The sequence below is a fragment of the Anopheles moucheti genome, chromosome 2 (genome assembly GCF_943734755.1).
Source record: "Anopheles moucheti chromosome 2, idAnoMoucSN_F20_07, whole genome shotgun sequence".
NCBI classification, from domain to species: domain Eukaryota; kingdom Metazoa; phylum Arthropoda; class Insecta; order Diptera; family Culicidae; genus Anopheles; species Anopheles moucheti.
In genome coordinates this window covers 19,242,173-19,261,823 of record NC_069140.1, presented here as the reverse complement: position 1 = coordinate 19,261,823, position 19,651 = coordinate 19,242,173, and the positions used below count along the sequence as shown (strand labels likewise).

Genomic DNA, 19,651 nt, shown 5'->3' with positions numbered 1-19,651 from the left:
GTCATTCACCTGTTAGTGTTGTTTCTATTGCTCGCATAAAGTGTTTATTAGTTTCATTTAAGCGTATCTAGTGCTCTAAATATTAAAAGTGTAATCTGACGTGTTTTTCTTCGATTTGTTTTAGGGCTCGGACATTTCTCAACACTAACGCGATCAACGAGAATTTTAAAGTGAAAAGCAGTGCAACACAAGTGCTAAGCAGCAGCGCAGACACACACACAACAATATGATCAATCGACGAAAACCGTTCACAATTGCAGTGACAAGTGCGCTGTTCCTGCTGCTAGCCGGTAACTTTGAGCTCTGTTCCGGACATGGACGTTTGATAGAGCCACCAAGCCGTGCGTCTGCCTGGCGTTACGGCTTTTCGACACCTCCAAACTACAACGATCACGAGCTGTACTGTGGTGGGTTCAACAGGCAGTGGCAAAAGAACGAAGGCAAATGCGGTGAGTGTGGTGACCCGTTCGATGTGCCACTGCCGAGACCTCACGAGTTTGGTGGCAAATGGGGCCAGGGTGTGATAGTGCGTAGATACAAACCCGGCTCCACCATCACATTGCGAGTCGAGCTGACAGCAAGCCATATGGGGTGAGTGTGCGGCGATAAAAAAGATCTAGCAAAGAACATCGCGCTAAAATTGTTCCCACGCTTATTTGCAGTTACTTCGAGTTCCGCATCTGTGACAATGTGCAAGCGAAGCAAGACTGTCTCGATAAGCATCTGATGAGGATCATCAGCGGAACGCCAAGCATTCCACATCCAAATGATCTGAAGACTAGATTCTATCCTCGCAACGGTAGCCGAATCTACGATATGAAGGCAGAACTTCCAACAGGTACGCGACATCTACACGCTACTCGCCACGATCGTACTCTACTCTCTTTTCACTGTTCACTTCCTTTCATACAGATTTAAACTGCAGCAACTGCGTGGTGCAGTGGAAGTACGTCGCCGGCAATAACTGGGGCATCTGTCCGGATGGTAATGGTGCGGTTGGTTGTGGTCCGCAGGAAGAGTTCCGTGCCTGTGCGGATGTCACCGTGAGCGAAAAGGATGGCCAGGACAACCGTACCCCGCTGCGACCGGGACAGAAACCGACACCGACCCGTACACCCGACTCCAGCACGGAACCGTCCGAGGGCGAGGAACCGATCGAGGAACCACCGAAGGGTGTCAAGTATATGGGCCCGCTGGTGGCGATTATGTCGCTTTTTCTGGTCCTATGTGGATTTGCTGCACTTTATATTTATCACTATCATGGGGGGCGGATAAAGGCACTGATGCGCTGGAACCGGGAAAAGACACAGAAGAGTGGCCACGCAACGGAACCGGCCAGCGGGAATGGTGTCCCGCCAACACACCATACCGATGTGGAAGCGAACGCACCGGTACCGCCACCGAGGATGAAGCGAATTTCCAGCCAGATCCGCGACATCGATGCCCAAGAGTCGAGCGTACTGTCCGGTAGCACCAAGCGGCAGTCACCACTAGATATTAACGTGAGCCGGAAACCGAGCGGGACGGACTGAGCGGGTGGGCCTCGTGCAGCTAGACGTCCTGCAGCTTGTGTGGACGTGCATGTTATAAGTTTTTATTTATTTGTACCACAATGCGTACCATTTTACAACGTCGGACAGCTGGTTGTCACGTTGCAGCGAGAAGCGTCACACAAAGTAGAATAATTTGAGTAGTGTTTTTCGTTCCATGTTCTTCACACACACGATTTTATAGTATGAGTTGGGTAGTATGAGAAGTAAACCAGCGAAATGTGTTGTTACAAATTTACTATCGCGCCCTGCTCAGTGATGATGTTGTATGGGAAAATGGCTAACTCGTTGGAGATAACAGTTTTCATGTTGTTTCTACACCGATGTTCATTACATGCACAACTCCAAAACAAAAGTATACAACAAGCATTAAAACGTAGTAATGAAAAGACGTAAATAAAAGAAGAGATTTAATTCAAATAATTTAAATCGTTTCGTATACGGCGCCGAAAAGTATGCAAACTGCGACACACACATTGTGCATAGGGGTGTCAAATAGGGGTGTAGCTTTCGTTGATTGTTAAGTCGAACAAAAAGGGTAGCGAACTACTGTTAATTGCCGTAATGTGTTTAAAACAATACGAAACGAAGGATGCGGCACGGCAGTCGAAATTATAACCACGTGTTGATGAAAATCGTTTTCAGTAACACTCAAAAGAGACATTATCTACACCGAGGTACAGGTAGGTCGACAAAGCGCAACCAAAAAAAAAAGGGCAAACAAACATTTTATCTGATTCGCTAAAAATTATTATAAATCGCTTAATAAATTTTAACTGCATTAACTCTTTGGCGTATACATGTTCACGATGCAGACAAGATATCGCAACAATTTGCTACAAATGACTAGCAACAACTTATTCGTGTGACGATAATATTTACCACTGGAAATGATAACTTTTGCATTTGTTTTTGCAAAATCTTGCTTTGTCGAAAACAGATTTTTTTCTGTATTGTTTAAAAATATATTATAACATTTTCCAAACAACCAGGCCCACCATAAACAGGTGGTTAAATTATAAGAAAACATGTTTTTAAAAAACGAATAATACCGCACCGGTATGATTGCTCTAGTGAAGTCGCGCTAGCTGTGAATCCACTATCAATGGTGGTTTATCAATCTCGCGTGCCATAGGGCGACATCGAAAAAAGGGCCCATCGCATCACGTACCGTCGCCCACTGTTGGTTTAAACGTTCAGACGTTTCCAACACCTCGTGTGATCAGCGTACCACATTTTTTTCCTGTTCTACATGAAACAATCTACACGCGTTACAGCCGGATGAGGATAACTTTGCGGTTATTCGCGCCTATAGGGGTAGTCATCATTACGGGGTAGTACATTGAAAAGTTTTGCTCCTGGTCGTGGTCATCCTGAGCTTCCCGGTGGCTTATTGTTGCAAATGTGTTGTTTTAAAAGCGCCACAAACATTTGTAAACTATCGCCCAGGAGCGTTTGTGCGATGGTTCCCCACTGGCACATATTTCAAGTTCGACTGATGCGCCCTCAAATTCCGCCACTCGATTGTACTACTAGCTCATTAATGTATACGTGATTCTTAGTAGCTTTACCAACACCATCAACAACCGACGTGTGTTTACGATACGCGGTGTATCATCAACAAACCGTCCCACAACGCCACTGCACAGGGCGCTCTGACGTGAGTGTCGGTCGGTTTGAATGTTCTATTATAACATCCCCACCGCGATCGATCCGTTACGATCAGTACGTGTTCAACCGTTGCCCGCTGCACAACATACCCAGGGGAACCAGGACCGGACGATACAGCAGGGGGACAACCATTCAATCCACGGAAAAGCAACGGCGGATATGCATGTGCGGTTGGGTCTTATCATGCGCGTGGGTACAGTGGCTGTACAGTGATTTGTAACAACGCTGATGTTTATCGATTTTTCCCCGTGCTGATAGATGCATCCGACACAACACGGGCACGTTCGGCGCGTTGTTCTCATCACAACGCAGAAGTGATCCGCACAAAAGTGAACAAACAGCAAACGTTACAACCAAAGCATATTCTACGTCTAGTCCGCAACGCAAACGATTCTAGTTGCTCATATTAATTAGTGATCAGCAGTAGAACTATAAAGTGAGCGAGTGTTCCGTCCACGAATACGCGTGCTGTGCATTAAATGTTTTTTTTTTCTTCTCTTCGCCGCCCAGTGTTGAGTAAAAGGTGACGGAGAATGATCGGTTCATAATCGTCTGAACACAGTGGGTGAATACTTTTGCAGGCCCATCATTAGGCTGGATGCACACGAATTCGCATTAAGTTATTAAAGCTACGGACAAACAGGAAACGGTGCTTTCGGACGGTGACGGATAGTTTCGTGTGCGGTTAAGGCAGTGAAGAGAAAGCAGTCCCCTAACAGGTGACAGTTACCATTCGTCTAGCGGCGACTACACAACGCAACGCAGCACGGAAGAAAGAATGAAGTCAACAGTAAGGTATGATCGATTTAATTTAACATTCCACAAACAGGCCATTTGACTGGCAACAATCTAGTAGTGTTACAAACTGAAGGCATGTTTCAAAGGCATACCAAATCTGTTTATCGCAGGCGTCGCTTAATGGCTTGCAATTCTCAATCCAGCGCTTCACAATCTTGTCGATTGTCATTGACATTCATCTTCAAGGAGCGAAGCAAACAAGCGATTGCAAACAAACTGAAACAGTGAGCTTAAACAGCAATAAGCGCAGCTGCTCTTCTGCCTAGCCCGATGCGTCGAACTGCCGGCTGTGTTTACACAACTTAATACTTTAATAAATTCTGCCCCCCCAGAGCCGTAATAGAGGGTAATTTCAATTGGAAGTTTATGTTTGAGTGATTTATTTCTGATGTGTACTTCACGATGAATCACTGAGGCTGGAGGTGGAAATGGTGCGTTTTAATAACTTTCCCTAATTGAATGGAGCAATTAACTTCCCACCGGGGAATTAACTAAATATTCCACCGGGGTTTTTCACATCTCTTTGGTTTCACATGGCTCGCACACAGTTAGTAGAACAACACTATCAAACTGTTGCAAGATTGTCTTTTATGTGCAAGCAATGAGGCCTATCCATTTGCAATTTACCCCTCGAGTCGAAACCTTCAGCGATCTGCGTTATCATTCAGACGTCCAGCTTCAGTAAACAGCTGCATCACGTACGTATGATATACCTACAGACCCAGGCCAGGCCCAGCAAACCATATGTCCAGCTTTGTTCTTCACTGTTGTTTACGCAAAGAAGTCCGATGCTTTGCCTTATCGGACAGGGTAACCCTTCCTAGGCGAAACAATCATTTACAATTGCACCACCTTTGGGCAGGCTGGTAAATACGGGATGTAGACCTTTCGCACCGTATTTCGATTACATCGGCTGCACCGGAAAGCGGCACAAACCTGGGAAATAAAACCAAACAGTCGCAGCACTAGAATTTTTATTCCCGCCACTGTACACACCAACCTCGGTGGCTCGTGCTTGTCAAGGTCACAGCAGGCCGGAACAGGGAGGAACACCGTTTCGTTGATATGGCGACCCGTTGCCGGTTGTGAATTACAGCACGCCACCGGCAGCCGTGTTATAATACCATTAGTATGCGCAACTTGTCCAGTGAATTTAATTGGCGGTAATTTTATTCGACGCGTTGATAAAAAAAACGGGCAGATTCACGGGCAGCACATTTGCGATCTCGCTGCATCATTCTAGTACGAAACGTGGAGCAAACGAAATAAGTCAATTCATATTTTTGAGCGGAAAGAAAGGCAACAAAAACAATCAAAGGGAATCAAAAGGAGAGTGAAAGTTGTCCATTCAATTTGATTTTCGAAAGGTTCGTTGCTTGACGCGCGCTGTTGGTGGAGTCTTTCGTTTTCCTGTGCTGTCCGCATATTAAAATGTTGCCGACGCGTATCAGCACACCTCCTGAAAGCGTTCTAATGGATGTTTTTGATAAATTGATGTAATGATTAATTGATGAAACCAATCCAATAGGAATCGTGACACATTATTTCAAAAGCCGTTTTACTCTGACGTTAGTACACGAATGGGCCGAGCATTAGATAGATCTCATCTCTATGCATCCCACATGCAAATGGGGATCACCGTTTATTGTCTGCTAACCCGTAACCCTAGCACATGGAAGGCTTTGCCCGTGGTTCGTAATGGATGTTACAGAAAGTCCTAGTGCAACCACAAGCGATAATGCTGTTGGAGTCAAATAAATGTATAATTATTACGTGATGATCGATTGTTAATACGACGTCATGGAGCGTTGCTTTCAGTGGTTGCGAGCGAAAAATTGCACATAGAACCGTGCAAACCGATAGGGACCAACGATGCGGTATGTGCATTCTATCACAAAAGGTAGTACCGATTCTGTACAAAAGAATAAACAACCCACCCGGTAGTTGCCGACCGGTCTACCGGTCACGTTCGTTGCTGCAGTTGATATCAAATAGCTGCGTTTGCGCTCTTCATACGGAATAAAAAGGCACATCATTCCGACAGTTTTGCTCGTATTACCTTTTTTTGTGATGGGATTGCGTTCATATTCATGCAGTGTTCATCATCTAGCCGCTTGTTTTCCTGTTTTTAAACTGTCCTACTCTCTTTTCGTTGCAGACTCACAATAGCGAACCTGTGCGTGACGGCTATCTGGTTGCTGTCGGTTGGTCCATCACGGGGCGATGAGTGTGTCAATATGAAGCGTGATCGACACCGAACGATCATGGAGGAGTACCGCCATTCGCCCAACTGGAATGGCTACCTTACGGAGGACACGCTCAACCTTCGCAACAACGAAACGGAGGTGGATCTCTCGCGACAAGGCTTCAAGGAGGTGCACTGGCATTTGAGCAGCTTCGTCGGGGAAGGGTACGAGATATTTGAGCTGAATCTAGCGTTCAACAACTTTGAGGAACTGAACGAGCTGACGTTCCTAAAGTTCTACTCGCTGGAAACGCTCAACCTCTCCAACAACCGGTTGGAGTCGGTCAACAACCTTACGTTTGGTTCGTTGATACGTCTGGTCGAGCTGGATCTGTCCTTTAACCTGATCCACACACTCGAACGGCAAGCTTTCGATCGGCTGTACGCGCTCGAATCATTGAGCCTGCGGGAGAACTGTTTGATTACCCTAGCACCCAACCAATTCCACTTCAACGATCATCTGTCATCGGTGCTGTTGGATCACAATCAGCTGTCGTTCCTACCGTCGGTGCTGTTCGATCCGATCACGATGGTTGACGAGGTGTACGAGTTCGATCTGTCGGACAACAATTTTCGCCGGATGCCGTACATCGAGACGAAGGAGATCGCACTGCTGAAGATCGACAACAACCACATCGAAACGCTCACGGTTAACAAATCGTTCAATGTGCGTGCACTGCAGATTCAACACAACAACATATACGACGCGGATCTTTTCAAGTTTAACCGAGCCGAACACATCGATCTGTCGCACAACAACCTGGACAACATTGTCGGTCTTCATGAGATGAACCAGCTCGAATATCTTGACCTATCGTCGAACAACGTGTCCAAGTTCGACTATAACCTAAAGTACTCGATCCGGAACATACCGAGCCTGGTGACGTTGCGGCTACAGAACTGTAGCCTTAGCGAGCACAACATCCAGGGTTTGCTCGCGTCGGACTCGATCCTCAATCTCGATCTTTCACAGAACAACTTTGTGCGTTTGAATGTGAGTGAACTATCGCGGATGCGCTCGCTGCAGTATCTCAGCCTGAACTTCAACTACCTACGGGAGCTGATCAGCTACGAGCGGTTGGGCCAAGAGTTCCCGTACCTCGAGCTAGTCTCGCTCTCGTTTAACCGCTGGAACTGCACATACTACGATCAGCTGAACGCGTTCCTGAACCGCACGCACATCCGTTCGACGAGTGATCCACGTGATTGCTACATCAACGGTACGCACGTGACCGATTCCTACGTTACGGATACGTTCGAGCCCCAGTACACGATCAACCACATCAAGCGGGACATGACCGTTTTGCGCAATCTTGGCCGCAATACGATCTATTTCATGTACGCGCTGTACTCGTCGATCCGAGGACAGGGCAATCAGACCGTTGTGCACCAGCAGCAGCAGGACGAGGAGCTGCGTAACCTAGAACGGGACGTGGACCGATTGCTTGGCATGCTTGCATTTCTGGTTGCCATCTTTGCTAGCGTACTGTGCGTAGCCGTCGCCTACGGTGGATGGCGGTTGTTCCGCAGGTGGCAACATGACCGGGCGGTGAAAGTGGTGACGTACAATAAGCGGGCGAATGAGTTCAGCAATGGAGTCACGGTTAGCGATGTTATTCGTGACAACTCAGCAGCATAAAGATGTACCGGTTTACGGAAATAGCAACCTACATGAATAGTGATTGTTATTATTCTGATCGAAACGGGAATTTCCCGTATTCTAAAGAATTTGTACGTACCAAAACATATCTATATGCATACACACAGCTAATAAGATGGGTGCTGATGATCTTCAGTGTAGATCATCTTCCTGGGTATCCTTTGAAATATCCTTCCAGCCTTCAGATACAACGATCGTGGATCTTCCGATGCTGATATCGATGCTAATCGTACGCGGTGAGGACATCCGAACATTATCGCACATCTCGATTGCAGGTTGTACGGTGCGGTGAAAACTAAAATTGGCATAAAAACTAAACAAAATGATAAGTGGCCTATTGTGGCTTCATCAAATCTAGTTACCAAAAATAAAAGATATTGCTGACATGTCCAATAAACGTAAGAATTTAATTTGACCCACTACTTCAACGACCATTATTCTTGGCTTTCGACATTCCAAAACTAAACCGAAAGCAACTGCAACAGTTGCGCAACAACCATCGCTCGGTAACGGATTTGGGTGACTTGGTATAAACGTGAAATGGCGTAATGGTATGACGTGGAAATCGCTTTTTTATCTTTGTTAAAACCGGATTCGCATGCCGGATTGATCGCTATGAGCCAAAGGCACACGATCAAACGACACATTTGATGCGATGTTGAGAAAAAAAGGCACGATATCACAAGATGACTATCATCTGATTGGATAATATAAAGCAAAATAATTAATTTAAAATTTTACATTAACAATATTGCTGTCCAAGACGGCACAAACACATGCTCGTGATTATTGGCATCATCATTATTGCATACAACACAGTGCAAATAGGTTTGGCGCACGATCCGACGATCACATACACCAATCGCTGAGGATGCTATTTTGAACAACGAAAAAAAAATGCATTCGGACAACAAAGTGCATCTTGTAAATTCCCCGCACCGAACAGCAACAAGCAATTCAGTGCGAGGATTATGTATGTGAGAATTGAAACGCGATAGAATTTCTCAGGCTCGTAGCGTCTCGCGTTCAATTTAATCCCCGAAGCGATACTATCGCTCTCGTGGTTCCCATTAATTGCAGCCTGGCGTAACTTAGATTATTACAGTTCACATTTTGATTTGTTGTTGTGTTCGTCAGATGCATTCCAATAGTTGTAGTCTCACGAATAATTCCCATTTTTTGCTGCTCGGTGAGCTTAGGTAATCGATGATGTGCCGCTGGACGAAGCGTATGCGAAGGTTTGATCTGAGCGACGAACAAAGCTTTTTGGTGTTTTCGTTGTCCTTTAATGCACATGTAAAACACTGTAACAGGTGCACCGATTCTTTGCCAAGGTAGTTACTTTCATCCTTTCTGCACTAGGTCCTAATGCGGGGGTACTCAAACGCACCTTCTTCAGCTATGGTTCTATCCGAAGCACTAACAGGGACACATTTTTTTTAGGGCGGTCCCACACCCTTCAGCTACAACGGAAGCCAACCAAAACAAACCAGACAGGTGCTGGAATTCCCCACCAAGGTAGTTCATTAATGAAATCTTACTCGTGCCTAGTTTTTAGGGGCTGTCCAAGCGAAAGGTCCTCTTACCCGTTCGTCTTCGCGGTGGGTACTACTGCTGCACGTACACCCAGCAATGACGGCGACTCTAGCGGACGGGCCCATTCCACGGGTAATTCCCCACGAATGCTTGACTCAAGGCAGTTGACGACTTGGCACGGGTGAAATACACACACGCACACAACCACAAACGTGAAAGAAAGAGATCAACCTTGAGGGCAGGGTATGCGTACAGACCGTGAATTCTGCCGAGATGAAACCCGCATCGAGCGTCTCCCGCATCCACAGCCGTGCTGTGCGTGACAAAATACCTACACACACGACGGGAACGATGAAAAGTCCGACCGCGGATAACCGGTAGTGGGTACGGTGGTGTTAGTATCGAACAATAAACCGGTGGCGCTTGATGGCACTTGAAATCCCTTCCCACACCATTACCCTGCGAGCCGCTCATGTCCGTCAGCTAACCGATCGCAACCAACGGCACGAGTCGTCACCCGTCAAATCAGTGTGTATTAACATCTTCAACCGAACGGATCGTTGAATCGCGAAGTGCGCGTCGTGTGTTGCTCCTGACACGCACTTGTTATCAAACGCGGGAGTGTTTGGAGGCTGTCGTTTCCCTGATCTTTCCGATCCCTCGCACACGCACACATCGTTGGTACCAGTTATTTGTTCTCTGCTCTGTTTACGCACTGCTTTCCTAGGTGAGAGAATCATCCGACTCATCGCAGCATCCGATAAGGAGACGTATGAGAAGCCACGCAGTAGTAACCCCTGGCAGTGTCAAAACCGGAGCTTGTGGTTTAACATTTAGCATGCGATCGGATTCTCCCTCCATATAGACATCAAAACATTATTAGACCGAATGAATTTTAACACCGAATTGTTGTAAAACCTGTTTGGGTGACAAAGTGATGCGGAGTTTCCTGGATCAGTTATACAAAGTGTGCGATCAGTCATCAGTCAAAGTTTGGTGATAGTGGATGATTCTTCCGGATTCCGGAAAACTGAACGATTGTATCCCTTGGGTGAATTATTAGAAGGGAAGAAATTATGAAAATTCAAACTTGAGGTGGAAGAATCAGACGTGTATTGTGATCGTCACCTCCCTTCGCAGTGCTTCCTCGCAAAAGTGTACAGTGTTCCGTCCCAGAGAGACCCTCTGCTAGTAGAGTCATCTTCACCATGTTGACGGTACGAATAAACGTAGCCAACCGTTCGTCGCGATCATCTCCCACGTTCAGTTTGCTGATGCGAACGTGCGTCTGCTTGCTGGTACTGATCGGTCCTCTAGCACACAGTCCGGTAGAGGGTCAATATCTGCAGTCACCGTGTCCGAACGTGTTTTCATACCGACTCGACCCAGGCACCAACCAGGCGTTCGGCTACGTCGAGCTGCAGGGTCTACGCATCGGTCAGTTGGTCAAGCTGAACATCGATCTTTCAATTGGTATCGCCGTACCGCAGGTAAGTTAGACGAGAGAAGGAAACACACAACCAGAAACTTTAAACACTAACCTGCCCGGGGAGGGTTTCGCGAATTTCACCAAAGACCTCAACGCTCAAGGTGCTGGACTGTCTGTTGAATTTTAATTAACAAATAACAAATAAATAAGAACAGGTCGTCAGATGCGTCTTTTAGCAGGAATGTTTTTGGAACCGTTTTAAGCATTTTGGAATATTAAAAGCGAACTGTCGTTGAGTACTCTAAAGCCAACAGTATTGTCAGGCTTTTATAAAATGGCATAGAAATAGGAATACTACAATTAGGTTGCTATATTCATTTCGTAATATTATCTTAATGTTAATAATTTTTTGCGGTATGTTACCTAAACCGGTTCCATATTCGAGATGAAATTAAAAATTCCAATTTATTTTTATCTGTCCTTTAACCTTGTGATATCAGTCCCACCATCTTTCTCTTAAATTCGGTTCAGGGAAAACCGAATATTTTAAATTTATTCTATTTTATTTTATATCTATTTTAAATAGATATTCACCTAAATGTCATTTTCAAACCGTTGAAAAGTGTCCTCAACACGAATTGTGAGCATTATGTTTTACATTTTCTGTTCAGAAAACAACCGATTGGTCATCTACGAGATTGTCTCTTAGGTCAAAGCTTCTTGAATTCCCGCGCGGACTGTAGCGGATGTTTTACCTTTGTCAGAAACTCCATCAATTCGAAACGCGTATTGTGAATAAGCGAGCGAAAGCATCGTTATCGATCAGTATGGAAACAAAACTTGCTCTAGCGGTGGAAACCATCTTTTGAAAATTCCAGCCTGTCATCACTATCTGCTCCTATGTTGTTTATTCTATCAATCATGACGCGAGCTGAACGTGTTTGAAGATACGATGGGATTCCCTACCATGTCCTGTGTTCGAACTGCGCGCCAGAGAAACGCCATCCGAATGAAAATTGCTCGGTGCTACGATGACATCTCTTATCTCAAAAGCCGGCAAATCCAAAATCCATGGTTTTACACAGTTTTTGCTTTTCGTTTTGTTACACTGTGTAGGGTAGAGAGGGAGAAACCAGTTTTGGACAAAAGGTTTTTAATAGGACACGACGTTCTTCGCCGTTGTCTTTATCTGCGTACTTACTGCTATAAGTTTATTGAAATAATATTTCATGGGTTTCCTATTTCCTATTCCTGAATCCTATTCGGCTTTCTGTACCTTAACACAAATATACACTAATTATTCTTTTTCTTCATTTTAGAACAACGTTGGATCGATCACGCTAATTAAATCGAGAGAGCAAACGTTTCGCGACATCTACAACAACCAACCGGCACAGTATCGCGTTAATTTCCCGTTCAAAAATGTCATCCCAAGTGTGTTGGCAATTAGCGTGAACGGTCAAACGATCTGTACCGGTCAGAAAGCGACCGGACAGGTAGTGACCACGATAAACTTGGAGCATACACTCTTCACACAGATGCAACCCCTTTCGAACGGAAATGGTAACAACTTCAACACCATACAGTACCAACCGCCACAGAATACGGCCCCACAAGCTCCCGTATATCAACCGGTGCAGATACCTCAGCCGGTGGCAGCACAAAGACCTCAGGTGGTACAAACGCAACGACCACAGGTGATACAAACACAGCCACCACAGGTGATACAAACGCAGCGGCCAGTGCAACGTCCAGAAGTGGACACCAGCTCAAATGCCGACGAATCAAACATGTAAGTTGTAACAGCGAAATATCTACGATGGAACACGTAGGATATTTAACTAATCCTTCTGTCTTTTTGCTGAAAACCTCTACGACTAACCTATATTGTAGATTCTATAGATCGAATGTTTCGATATTCGATATTTTGTGGTATTCTTCAGTAGCCATGTTAAGAATAATTGATATTTTGCCATCTGTTTAACACAAATTTTGCACGTTCTTGTATTTTAGTGGATGTGGACAACCGGCAGCAGTTTTTAATCGTCTGTCGATCAACGGAATCCGATCGCCAAAAGGGCAGTTCCCATGGGCGGCACCAATCTTCGATAACGGCGCACCAACCAAACCTAGGTACATCTGCGGCAGTACAATCATTTCAACGCAGCACCTAGTGACTGCAGCTCACTGCATGTACGATTCGCTCGGTGTCCCACGAAAGGCGGAAGATGTAATAACCGTGCCTGGCATGTACAACATCGACAACTTCTTCGATGCGGATCTGCAGGAGCGTAAGGTATCGACCATCTTTATCCACGATGATTACTACTTCGAGGATTCAGGATTGGTGGATTCCGACATTGCGGTGATAAAGGTCGACCAGCCCATTGTCTATAGCAGCCTAGTGCGACCGATCTGTGGGTGGAGCGAAATTGACAACCTGGAACAGATCGTCGGCGTCAAAGGCTTCGTGTCGGGCTGGGGTGTCACGGAGAATGGAGATGCGAAGTACCCTAGCTATGTCACCGCTACGATCGTCAGCCGACCTGCATGCTCCCGCAATCTAGAAAAACTTATTGCCGGCTCGGCACGTTTGTTCTGCGGGGATGGACACGGATCGGTACCGTGCACCGGCGATTCTGGCAGTGGGCTTGTGATCAAACGTGGCCAAAAGTACTACCTGCGCGGAATCGTATCCATCGGCCAGTATGACCCTAATACACTTACTTGCGCACGTGACAAATACGTAGTCTACACGGATATAGCACCATTCCGTTACTGGTTGTCGAAAATTTTAAAATCTTAGGCGATAAAGCTGTGTCCTGTAGCCTGCGCATGCTCCAAGCTTGCAACTAATTCTGTGAAAGTCCTGACACTCGTACATACCCAAACATCGCGTACAACTGATTCTGAAATTACGCTCCCTAGAGCATAAAGTTTATTACTGGATCTTGGATTAAGGTAAAAACTAGATGCCTCATGCCCACCCGAGGTCGATGTGCTGCTCGCAGGGTTACTCGGCCAGTGGACAATCGATACGAAGTGTAAAGATAAGAACGCGAAAGATATGCGTTTGTTCTAATAAGTCGAATACACTGATGCGTAATAATTGTTTACAATAATTTTATAATAGTGTAACGTAGTGTCATGAGTGTAGGTAAGTAACTGCGAACACTCTTTGTTTCGTGGTTATTACAGATTTGTTACAAAACTGTCTCGTGCCTATCGCAAGAAACAAGAACAAATCAATCGTGATTTTATGACTAGAGCCGAGTTGATGAGTGTACATCTGTACAAAAAGATTGAGAACCAAAGTCGTTAAAATATTTACAATAAGAGTTTCACACATTCTACCACCGTAGTTCAACCTCATTTACAGCGTACATTTTTCTGGTGTCCCTTCATATGAAATTTCCATTGCAAACATTGTAAACGCAACGTTTATAATCCTGGCGTTCACTTGTTCAACAATACCTTGCTTTAATTTGGATGATAAACCTTCATCCATAATGACTGCTTCCTACATCTTGGTGTGCTAAGTCACGTTGGCCCGGAACCTTGTGTTCCAGCCGATCCGATGAGGTTTTTTCCCCAGATATGCCCTATGCTTCCAATAACGCCTGCAATAGTAGTTGATAATATTTACAGGAAACTCGATCAGCTGTATCCTATTTCCGGCAGGTTTGGCTCTACTTGGTACAGCCAACAAATTCTTTGTGCTACTCCGACGAGAACTTTGCTGGAAGGGTATGAATCCAAGATCATTTGCCCTAATCATTGTATCCTTCCGGCCATGCCCATCGTCAGGATACGCTCCACCGATCTGCTCAGCTAGCTAATGGTTCTACTCTTACTGATCACATCCTGCTCACACATCCGCCAAGCATAGTACACCACAGGGGTTATTCTTCATCGTAAAGTATCCGACAGAGGACATATTCAGCTTTCTCTAGCAACCATGCTTCCCCTTCTTCGCCATCTGTCTCCTTCAGCTCTAAAATTCCTTTCCAATCTAAAAACACTGCATTTCAACGGCAGAACTTGAGTTTCACAAATCGCCAGATCGTCCACTGGTATCGTCCTTTAGCTGGATACTCACAATTATGTAATCCTCCTCCTGTTTGTCATTATTATTTCTCATAAATACTATATCGAACAAATCTTAACTTACGCATGGGTGACTTACAAATCGTTGAGCGCACTTTCAAAGTCGTCCAAAAGTTCACCTATCTTAGGTCAAAGATCGACGGGATTATATAGAACTTATATACAGTAGAACGTCGATTATCCTGGACCTGATTATCCAGTGTGAAGATTATCCGTCGGCTAATAAACCACAGCTAGTAGAATCGTTTTGACTTTTTTAACCGTTCAGTGTTGCCCCGAGAAAAACTTTATAGTATAAAGAGTGTACCAAGTGAAGCCCCAGGAATAAGTGCTATATTGTTAGTAAACAATAAATTCTAATATTAAAATCATGTGAATGCTTTTAGCGATGACCAGTCATCTTCATCTTCAATTATTGCACGTACAAATCTGCAGGGTGTGTTATCTGTGGAAATCGATAAAACGGCCGGTCCTGATGATCGACGTTCTACTGTAGTTCCAGTACTCACTTACATGAGTATACTAAATATTTCAGAGACATGGACTTTGTCCGAGTTGCGTTCGAGAGCACACGGAGCACGCCATACAGCACGGTGCTTAAATCCGAAATCATCGATCTGCGAAAGATCCTTATATAAAATGATGTTGAGCTGCACAATCCTGTGCAAAACTATGTCACGAATTTTGTTTCTTCGGAAGGTTGGAATTATTTAATTTGTGACGCAATAACATCGATCGCTTTCTTGGGACTACTTTTTCATTTTCTTGATGTCACAACTGTTGCGAAAGCATTTGCTATGTTTATAATCCATTGTTCCGTATTTTTATCTTTCATTCGGCTCTTTGGGGCCGGCCCGGAGGCATGATGAGAGCGGTGCCGGTCTTCATACAAACGGACCGGATCAACCTCCCGTAGCAAGGACTGGCTATCCGGCCACGTGGTAAAATAAGTCTAGTAAGCCAGAAATTGCAGGCATGACCTATTAGGACGTTACGCCAAAAAGAGTTGGAGTCATCTTGGTCTTTCGTCGCAGTTGTATTTAGTCCCTAATCCCCATAAACACGTAGCAATCGCATCGTCTATAAGTTAATCATTAATTTATCCAAAATTTATTTTTTAGAAAAATGCTTCAAACGATTGTCAAGAATCCGTGTAGGCGATTCGTCAACAAAACAAAGCAAATAAATGATAAACTGCAAACAATTAACCGGTGATGTTCGATGGCACTTGAAATCCCATCCCACATCATTAGCGTGCGTCCTGTCCGTTAGCTAACCGATCGCCACCAGCGGCACGAGTCGTCACCCGTCTAAGCAGTGTGTATTAACATCTTCAACCGAACGGATCGTTGAATCGTGACGTGCGTGTCGTGTGTTCCATTCTGCTGTTTAGTTTTAGCTGTATTTTCCGCGCGAGGGCGGGCGAACGAATCGTTATACTCATCGCAGCATTCGGCAAGCAAATGTATGGGAATCCATACAGTAGTAACCCATGGTATTGCTAAAACCGAAGCTTAGCATTTATGGTTTAGCATTTATGATGCGATCAGATTCTCCACCCGCATGCGCTTTAAAATATTGTTAGAACGAATGAATTTTAACACCGAAATGTTGTAAAACGTTCGCAGTGCTTCCTCGCAAAAGTGTACAGTGTTCCGTCCCAGAGAGACCCTCTGCTAGTAGAGTCATCTTCACCATGTTGACGGTACGAATAAACGTAGCCAACCGTTCGTCGCGATCATCTCCCACGTTCAGTTTGCTGATGCGAACATGCGTCTGCTTGCTGGTACTGATCGGTCCTCTAGCACACAGTCCGGTAGAGGGTCAATATCTGCAGTCACCATGTCCCAACGTGTTTTCGTATCGGCTCGATCCACGGATCAACCAGGCGTTCGGCTACGTCGAGCTGCAGGGTCTACGCATCGGTCAGTTGGTCAAGCTGAACATCGATCTTTCAATTGGCACCACCGTACCGCAGGTAAGGTAATAAATAACCTGCTTGGGGAGGATTTTTGCGAAATTTTATGTCCACACTACCGGCTCAAGATGCTGGAACAAGAACTGCTCATCGGATGCGTGAATCAGGGACAGCTTTGAAACCAATTTAAGATTCACGTATTCAAATTGTTTACTATTTGGGGTAGTTGAGTTTTAAAATGTTTAACTTTAAGACATACATAGAATTCACTTAGGATTAATTTATTAAACTTCCAAATCGTCCACTAGCAAATGATTAGAATGTTGCTTCAATAAATAAGAAATGAGAATGAGAAGACTTGGAACTTTATTCATTTTATATCTAGATTTTATTTCACCTGAATGCTCCCCAAACCGGTTTCAGATGCGAGATAATACGAAACATTCCAAGATTTTTGTTTCTGTTCTTTAACCTTGTGATATCAGTTACGCCATCTTTCAGGGGAAATAAAAATAGATATTCGCCTAAATGACATTTTCAAACTGTTGAAAAGTTTCCTCAACTCGAATTGTGAACGTCATGTTTTACATTTTATGTTCAGAAAACTCCACGAGATTGTTTCGTAGGTCAAAGAATCTTAAATCCCCGTGCGAAAGCTACGTGATATTTCTAGAACATTATGGAAAGAAAGCAGTAGCAGGTGTCAACCAACTTTTGAAAATTCCGACCTGTTACCACAGAATAGAGGGCGAGAAACCAGTTTTAAAATATTTGGTTATCAAAAAAAATATGATACAATGTTTCAATATGATACAATGTTTTTCGCCGCATCCTTGAAACGGAACTAAAACAAGGAACTGAATCCTATTCGGTTATCTAAACCTTAACCAATGTAAATGTTCTCCAAATATCTTTTTTTTAGAACAACGTTGGATCGATCACGCTAGTTAAATCCAACGAAGATACGTTCCGCGACATCTACAGTAACCGGCCGGCACAGTATCGCGTTAATTTCCCGTTCAAAAATGTCATCCCAAGTGTGTTGGCAATAAGCGTTAACGGTCAAACCATCTGTACCGGTCAGAGAGCAACCGGACAGATAGTGACCACGATCAACTTGGACCATACACTCTTCACGCAGGTGCAACAGCAAACAAACGGAAATGGTAACAACTTCAACACCATACAGTACCAACCGCCACAGAATACGGCTCTACAAACCCCCGTATATCAACCAGTGCAGACACCTCAACCACAAGCCCCCGTGTACCGACCAGTGCAGGCACCACAACAACAAGCCCCCGTATATCAACCTATACAGAAACCTGTGCAACAAGCCCCCGTATACCGACCAGTGCAGACACCTAAACCTGAACGACCAATACAACGTCCAACAGTAGACTACAGCTCCAACGTGGATGAATCAAGCATGTAAGTTAAAGTAATATTGTAGTAATATTCATCTTATTATAGATACTAGAGCATTTTACGCTTTAGGCAACTATGGAACTAGTAACTAATTGGTTTTAACGGCAATATTTTACACCTTATATTCTAGTGGATGCGGACAACCGGCGCAAGTTTTTAATCGTCTATCGATCAACGGAATCCGATCGCCAAAAGGGCAATTCCCATGGGCGGCACCAATCTTCCATAACGAACGATCGAAACCTAAGTACATCTGCGGCAGTACAATCATTACTAAACAACACCTAGTGACTGCTGCTCACTGCATGTACGATTCGCTCGGTGTAGCACGCCAAGCGGACGATATAATAACCGTGCCTGGCATGTACAACATCGACAACTTCTTCGATGCGGATCTGCAGGAGCGTAAGGTATCGACCATCTTTATCCACGATGATTACTACTTCGACGAGTCGGGTCTTGGGGATTCCGACATCGCCGTAATAAAGGTCGACCAGCCGATTGTCTATACTAGTTTAGTACGGCCAATCTGTGTGTGGTCTGAAAGTGGCAACTTGGAACAGATCGTTGGCGTTAAGGGTTTCGTGTCGGGCTGGGGTATCACCGAGAATGGAGATGCGAAGTACCCCAGCTATGTCACCCCGACGGTAGTGGACCGAAAGTCATGCTCCCGGAACCTGGGAAAATTCATTACCGGTTCGGCACCCTTGTTCTGCGGGGACGGACACGGATCGGTACCGTGCACCGGCGATTCTGGCAGTGGGCTTGTGATCAAACGTGGCCAAAAGTACTACCTGCGCGGAATCGTGTCTTTCGGCCAGTATGACCCTGAAACACTAATCTGCGACGTTACGAAATACGTTGTTTACACGGATATAGCGGCATTCTATTCATGGTTGCTAAAGGCTGTTAGGTCTTAGGCGATTGTTCTGTAGTATGCGTATAAGTGATTGGTTCTCTGGAGCGCACCCACGATTTTGAACCGTAGCCGGCTAGTGTGACCACGTTACCAGCCTCCGAAATCATCTTAAATCGTCCGGATCTGTCTAAATCGTCAGCGTGGATAAATCGCGTACAACTTATTGCTGGATCTTGGAATAAGGAAAACATGATGACCCATGCCCAATCGATGTGCTGATTGCAGGGTTACTCGACCAGTGGACAACCGATACATAGCTTAATGATAAGATGCATGTCAACAAAACAAAGCGAAATAAATGATACTTTGCGTTGTATCATGTTGTAAATTTGTTACAATCTATTCGAACACTATCCTCACTTTTCGACAGAAAATCATGAATACAAAAGG

At 44.9% G+C, this 19,651-nt stretch overlaps 4 protein-coding genes across 4 annotated transcripts; all 4 read left to right on the top strand.

Annotated features, from left to right (window-relative positions):
• The first annotated feature begins 226 nt into the window (after positions 1-226).
• On the top strand, positions 227-1,952 carry LOC128297811 (uncharacterized). The gene is made up of 3 exons (XM_053033512.1): positions 227-591; positions 663-838; positions 913-1,952. Exons 1-3 carry the CDS (start codon positions 227-229, stop codon positions 1,530-1,532), a joined length of 1,161 nt encoding a protein of 386 aa, XP_052889472.1. The 3' UTR covers positions 1,533-1,952.
• A 1,371-nt stretch (positions 1,953-3,323) lies between these two features.
• LOC128309839 (toll-like receptor 13) lies at positions 3,324-8,335 on the top strand. Its single transcript, XM_053046321.1, has 3 exons — positions 3,324-3,410; positions 3,732-4,016; positions 6,178-8,335. Exons 2-3 carry the CDS (start codon positions 4,000-4,002, stop codon positions 7,901-7,903), a joined length of 1,743 nt encoding a protein of 580 aa, XP_052902281.1. The 5' UTR covers positions 3,324-3,410; positions 3,732-3,999; the 3' UTR covers positions 7,904-8,335.
• Positions 8,336-10,156: 1,821 nt separating this feature from the next.
• LOC128296973 (serine protease gd-like) lies at positions 10,157-14,226 on the top strand. Its single transcript, XM_053032513.1, has 3 exons — positions 10,157-10,950; positions 12,209-12,681; positions 12,903-14,226. The coding sequence occupies exons 1-3, from the start codon at positions 10,669-10,671 to the stop codon at positions 13,693-13,695; spliced, it is 1,548 nt and encodes a 515-aa protein (XP_052888473.1). The 5' UTR covers positions 10,157-10,668; the 3' UTR covers positions 13,696-14,226.
• Positions 14,227-16,692: 2,466 nt separating this feature from the next.
• LOC128299283 (serine protease gd-like) lies at positions 16,693-19,321 on the top strand. The gene is made up of 3 exons (XM_053035191.1): positions 16,693-16,974; positions 17,837-18,345; positions 18,473-19,321. Exons 1-3 carry the CDS (start codon positions 16,693-16,695, stop codon positions 19,260-19,262), a joined length of 1,581 nt encoding a protein of 526 aa, XP_052891151.1. The 3' UTR covers positions 19,263-19,321.
• The last annotated feature ends 330 nt before the right edge of the window (positions 19,322-19,651 follow it).